General features: G+C 38.3%; 1 protein-coding gene across 1 annotated transcript in view; it reads left to right on the top strand.

Moving 5' to 3' along the window:
- Positions 1–6,471, top strand: part of vwa5b2 (von Willebrand factor A domain containing 5B2) — a 149,928-nt gene extending 143,457 nt beyond the window's left edge. Inside the window, exons 19-23 of the mRNA XM_017496114.3 lie at positions 1,509–1,625; positions 1,755–1,805; positions 2,099–2,186; positions 4,626–4,749; positions 5,121–6,471. Coding sequence (XP_017351603.1) covers positions 1,509–1,625; positions 1,755–1,805; positions 2,099–2,186; positions 4,626–4,749; positions 5,121–5,756 — 1,016 coding nt within the window. The 3' untranslated portion in view covers positions 5,757–6,471. The remainder of the gene's footprint in view (positions 1–1,508; positions 1,626–1,754; positions 1,806–2,098; positions 2,187–4,625; positions 4,750–5,120) is intronic.
- The last annotated feature ends 29 nt before the right edge of the window (positions 6,472–6,500 follow it).

Below are 6,500 nucleotides of genomic sequence, written 5' to 3' on the forward strand. Positions count from 1 at the left end.
CCTTCAGTCCTTCTGCTTCTGGGTCTTTTTATTCTGGTGGTTATCACAGAAATGTGTAAGATTGTCTACAAATAGATTTAAGCTTTATATTTGGTTTATTGTAATCTTATAATATGAAAAGACAAAATGGATTTGACTATACTTAATGTATTTTCACTTGATCTCATTTTTTGCAGTGTAATGACATTGTCTGAAACAGCATTAAGTCTAGAGGGTATCCTAGTATCACATGAGTTTTAGACATATATTTGTTCAGCTGTGTTCAAGGTAATATCATTAACCAGGGTTTACAGATTTTAGTAAGATTTCCAGTGCAACTGCATATCAAAAACTACACAAAAGACCTGGAACTAGCCCAGAAAATGTGAGCAAAAATTTTTTGAAAAATCTTCTTTCTCTCAGCTTTTGCTTGCATATTTCACACATATTTCTGATGTACGTACATGATAGCCTCCATAATCCACCTTTCTCTATCCCAGTCTTTGCAGTATATCTTACAATAGAAATGTTTCGGTACATCAAAGAGAGACTGTCTGCACTTACACTTTGCCTTCATTATTTGCTGTAAAATAAGATCTTGGAGGCTGTGTATTTGTGTAATCAGACAAAGTATTTTAAACTAGCCCAATCTGGCAACACTGTCATTAAGGGTCTGCCCGTTGCTCCTTACTCAAGTGTGGGGCAGAGTGAATCCCTATCCCAATGGACCTTTTCATTTGACTTGTTTCAGTTCCAATTTTTGACCACTAGGTGCTGTGGATGATAAAGGGGCAGCGAGTGCTCTGCCCCACAATTTAGAGTGTGAGCAAATCACAATCAGAACTAAATCAACAGAACTACTATATATGTGTCAGTAGTGATCGTTGGTCACTTAAAACAGGTAATTAGTTTTTTATGGACTTTAAATTATATGGAACTGTGAATGGGGACTTTATGAACATCAATATTTGTTGAACGGCAACAAATACAATATGCTTGGAGACAATGGGGTAAGCCTTCACTGTTGTTATTACAAAAAAAATTCCTCTGCTTGTTTTGAGATACACACTGCTCCCTGGTTGTGTAGTGGGTAGCACTGCCAGTTCACAGCTCCAGATTCCCTGGTTTGATCCTGAGCTTGGATAACTGTCTGTGCAGTGTTTTGCATGTTCCCTCTGTGTTTGCATGGGTTTCATCCAGGTTCTCCAGTTTCCTCCCACTGTCCAAAAAACATGCAGGTAGGCAGATTGACTATGCTAAATTGCCCCTAAATGTGAATCAGTAATTTTGTTTGTGTGTGTGGTGCTCTGCAATGAATTGTAAGCCATCTGTGGTGAATGCTCCTGGCTTGCACCCAGTGTTAACTGAAAATGAATAAGTGACTGAGTATCATTGCAGTCTGTAGTCATGTTAACACTGCTGTTTGTGTTATATTTGTGGTGAAGATTTAAGATAACACTGTGTGCCTTTAATATGTATGTGCGTTTTGTTAGTGTTATGTATTCCAACACTGGTTTGTATTGTGTAAGGTGTGCCTTTTGGGAGTAGACACACAACTGGTACCAGAAGACAGAGGGCATACTCTGTTGGTCGACGACCATCCATCAGAGACAGTGAGGACATAGACAATACACACAACTCTACCGGTAATAATGCACACATGTCTACAAAACATTTGCAGCACTAAATGTTGTTTTCTATTATTGTGCCTTTGCACACCTGTAATGTTGGATTTCTGATACAACTCAATCCAATATTATTATTTTTTTCCCCAGACAGAGAAAACACCCCAGCTTCTCCACACAGTCTGGCATCTTTGGGCAACAGTGAGTAGAGAAACATAAATACAGAAAAATGAGTGAGTGAATGTTTGATGGAGAAAAACAGGTAAAGAAAGAGCAAGAATAAGAGAACTGGTGATAACTAGGAAGAAGCAGCAAGAGAGTGCAAAGCATAGTGGAGGAAAATTAAAACCCTTATAAGTAGTAACTGAGACTGGCAGGTCTGGGTTTAGTCCTGTGAAAACAGCTTTGAAATGCCAAAAAAAGTCATAGAAATCAATTTCATTAACATCTATATTAAATAGTACAGTGTAACCCATTGTGTCTGTTTTTGTCAGACGTGGGTCCTGGCAGTCCATCTGCTGCCTCATCCTGTTCTCAACGTTCAGTCGAAAGCAGGACCATGGAGAGTTTCTTCAGCTTCGGGTAAGAAACGTTTTTTTTTCTCAAACCTATGATATACTCTAACCCTGTTACTAGTTCATGCTTTCGCAACCTAAAGAGTGGAACATTGCCAATTACTTTCCTCATTGACCACTTAAGATGCTTTGTTGAAGTGAGGCAGACCTATACATTTATGACATTTGGCAGACACCCTTATACAGAGTGACTTAAAATGATCTAATTTATACAATTGAGCCAGGGTCCATCAATGGCAGCTTAGCAGTTCTGGGTTTGATCTCACAACCTTCCAACCAGAAGTCCACTGCGTTAACCACTGAGCTGCTATTTCCCTTCCCGGGCCTACTGTTAATCCTCAGCTGGTGCACTCTTAAAACAGATGTGTTCAAAATAACACATCATGTGTTCATTTTTAACACACCTGTGTGTCTAGTTAAGGGCAACACATTTTTGTTGCTTTCAACACAGTGTGTTAGTATATTTAACAAATGCAGACAAAAAAAACCCCCACAAAACACAGATTTGTTGTTTATATTTTTTCCCTACAATTATCCTAAAATGCAATTTGTTTGTGTGCTAAAATTCTACTAAAATGCTCACTTAAAAAAATAATAATATTAAAATCAGTTAATTTGACAGATGTAAGATTGGGAGTTGATGCATCTTCTTACAAATCGCCCTGCCATCTGGCATGATAACAGTCCCACTCCCTTCCATTTGAAAAGCTGTAAAAGAGCAAAAAGAATGTTGGTTAGTTGTTGGCTCCAAAATATGGACAAATGCCTTTGGGCTTCAACTGAGAAATTGCGTTACATAATTACCCAAATTGTGTAATTTTGGAAATGTAACCGCCACTCTCCCAAATGAACAAAATGGTGCTGTAAAATCTAGCTAACTTTTTATTTATTTACACCTCACCGCCAATATTTTGCACAATCTAATTAAGTCAACCAACATTACAGAGATAGTGGGAAGCATTAAAACCTAAACCCCATCCTCTCTTTTTGTCACTTGAATCTTGTGAAGGACTTCTGGCCTGAACATTACTGAGTAATGCTAAGTAGAATTGCTAAGTTCCGTTAGCCACTGACTGACTGTATCTGTTAACCAGCATTAACATTCTCTGAATACATGAAGAAACACGGCCCTAGCCCATCCTCCTAATGATAATTACTACAGCTTGCTTTGTCCAAAACACTTGCTAAATGTAGTTAACATTATCCCACTTCTGTATTACATCATGTTGAACAGCTGTAATGCTAGGTTATCATTAACTTTCAAAAAGGTAATGGAAATGTCTAACATTACCGCAAGCTGCTAAAGTAATGTTATCAACTCAGGTGAGCATCACTCATTCCTACTGTGATTGGTGACAGCATCCAGCTAGCTAACCCTGAGCCTCAGATAAGATGCAGACCCAGAGAATTATACAACCTCAGTCCATATTTCACAGCCAACATAAACACGACACTAGTAGCATAACACCAACACTGATGAAGCAGTACATGATATTCACTTTTGAAGCCATCGCGATAGGTAAAGTTAATTATCACTTGTGGAGTTACTGTTTTCCAATAAATACATTTTCGAGAGCTCCCTGCCTAGATATCACAAACTCAGCCAGGCATTTTCAGCAGCATTAATGCTAAATAGTGATGAATGCTAACTTACTGGTGGTCATTTGGTTTCCTCGTCTTAGGAGTTCGACTCCACTGTCACAATCAAAAGCTCAAAGCAGCGAACATTCACTTTGAGGCGAGTTCAGAGTTGGATGATGACATCCGCAGTGCAGTCCGCAACATGATTGGACAATAAGTTAACACGTTTTTTTTTTTAACACATGTAATGGATAATTTACCACAACATGTTAAAATTGTATTAACACAAAAAATGTGTAGGATATTAACACATAATTTCTGAGAGTGTGGGAGATGATTCCCTAAACTCTAGAATAGTGTTTTGTAGAACATTAGGGGCTCTCAACAATCTTCAATTAAAATAGTGCATGAACTTTACTATACTGTATATGAGTGGTATATAAAATAGGTATTTATTTATTTTTTTACACATAGTTGTGCAGTTATGACAAAGCATACTGTTTGAAACTTTTCTCCCACGTGCAAGAAGGGGCTTATTTCAAACCAAAATAGAAACATCCTGAGGCTAACCAGCAAATTATATTTGCAGCATCATGAAAACAAAGCTCTAGGAATACTACTGTGTATTGTAATCCAGATTAAAAACATGCTTGGTTAACCTGGTCTGTTAACAGATATATTTGTTTAAAAATAAAGTGCCTTTCACCAATATCTATAGATTATACTTAATTAATAATTTAATAATGTTTCATTAATATGTTTTATTTAAAAAAAATTGTAAGAGTATCTGGTGAAAATGTATTAAATGTGTTGAGGAGAATGAAAGTCTAGAATTCTGTCTGATGCAATGTATGTGTGTTGGCAGATTTAATCTTGGCAGACTGAGGCCTAGCCACAGCTCAGGAAGGCAAACTCCTCTTAAACCTCAGTGCCTGTCTGCTGTATCTGAAACACAGACAAACTCCCAGTCTCCTGATTACCTCCCACTGGTGAGAATCATACATATCCTCCAATTCACACTCCATCCAATCATAGTTATGGTCCCAGAATGCAATTATTCTCATTAGTTTCAAATGGCAGATAAATGGCAAGTGCAAATTAAAATTGTATCATTAATTTTCTTCATTTAAAAGTTTATGTAGACAAACATCCATCGATGTATTTCAAGATTTGCATTTAAGGCTAACCAGCAGAGTTAGTAATTAGAAGGAATCTGACCATACAAATTGACAGAAGTTTGTTCAGTTAAATTTGTTTAAAGGGCACATGCATTTCCACTAAGAAATTCTATTTAGAGGAATTTGTGCTAATTGCCACACCCATAGTACAAATTCCTGTCTTTGTGACACCTGTTCTTTAGTTGCGTTTGCAGCTTGCTTCGGGTGCCTTCCTGCTGTCTGAATCATTCTCTGAGTGCATTCACATCCCCCTGGATCGTCTAAAGCGAGCATCTCCCTACCTGATCCACCGCAGCAGCTTGAGCCCCCCTTACCACTACATCTCTTCCCCCTCCACTGGCCCCATTGCCTCCTACAGGCCAGATGACCAGAGAACCACACGCCCACCTCATGCTAGCTCAGGCCTGCGATTTGCCAATGATTCCCTCACTGTGCTTCCAGAAACCTTCAGCTCAGAAGAGGGTTCTATAGAACTTGTGGGGGGAGTCCCACATTCTGATAGTGGGCGTGGCTCTGAAACAGACATGTGTGAGGAGGTAGAACCACAGGGGGAACAGCTGGCACATCTGGATGTGGAGAGTTCCAGCTGGGCAACATCTGTGGCTTTGGCATGGCTTGAGCACCATTGTGCAGGCTTTTTTGTGGAGTGGGAGCTTGTGGCAGCCAAGGCAGACTTCTGGCTCAAATGTCAGTCACTTCCAGAGGGTGTAGACCTGCCAGGGCTGAGAGCAGCCGCTAGACAGCTGTTCCTTCTGCTGCGCCATTGGGATGAAAATCTACAGCTTAACATGCTCTGCTACAATCCAAATTACATGTGATGGAACCAGTTCAGTCCAATTTAGCATATTCTGGGATGAGGATCTCCAGCTCAGCAAGAACCAAGTATGTAGTAGAATGTCCAATTTAACATGGTCTGCTACAAATGAACAGAACTTGAACATGTAATAGAACTTGAACATGTTATAGACATGGGTCTATAATTCCTTTGATAACAGGCCCTTAAAGAACTCAAAACAACCTTGACATCCCACATCATGTGGCCGCCATCCTGAGAAAAAGACTGTAAACACAATACTATACCTTTATTTGTATTCCATCATTACATACTAAAATATTTTGTCTTGTGAAACATTTAGAATATACACTGTGTATAAAGCATCTGCCATTTTATGACAATGAATTTAATGGATAAATTATATTAGTGTAATAACATAAGTTTATTTAGTCTGAGAGCTTAAACTACTTTGCTGATATAGGCTGCATTTGTCTGAATTTTGAATATTTGCACTTCAGCTAACTTCTGCCAAAATCACGGACTACAATACACTTAATCTGTGCCTTCAGAAATCACATCACCTAAAATTACTGCAGGGAATTTAAACTTCAGTTTTCTTTCTGTTACTTTTTCTTACTAATGGAAACTTGATAAAAATGAAAATGAAAAATTGCTCAATTGTATGTCTGTAGGTTTTAGCTGCCACTTTTATTTATTGCATGTCCAGTCCTAGTTTTCAAAAAAAAAAAAAAAAAAACATTTTAAAGAGCTCAATTAATAGTTGAGA

The sequence above is a fragment of the Ictalurus punctatus genome, chromosome 20 (assembly GCF_001660625.3).
Source record: "Ictalurus punctatus breed USDA103 chromosome 20, Coco_2.0, whole genome shotgun sequence".
Lineage (NCBI taxonomy): Eukaryota > Metazoa > Chordata > Actinopteri > Siluriformes > Ictaluridae > Ictalurus > Ictalurus punctatus.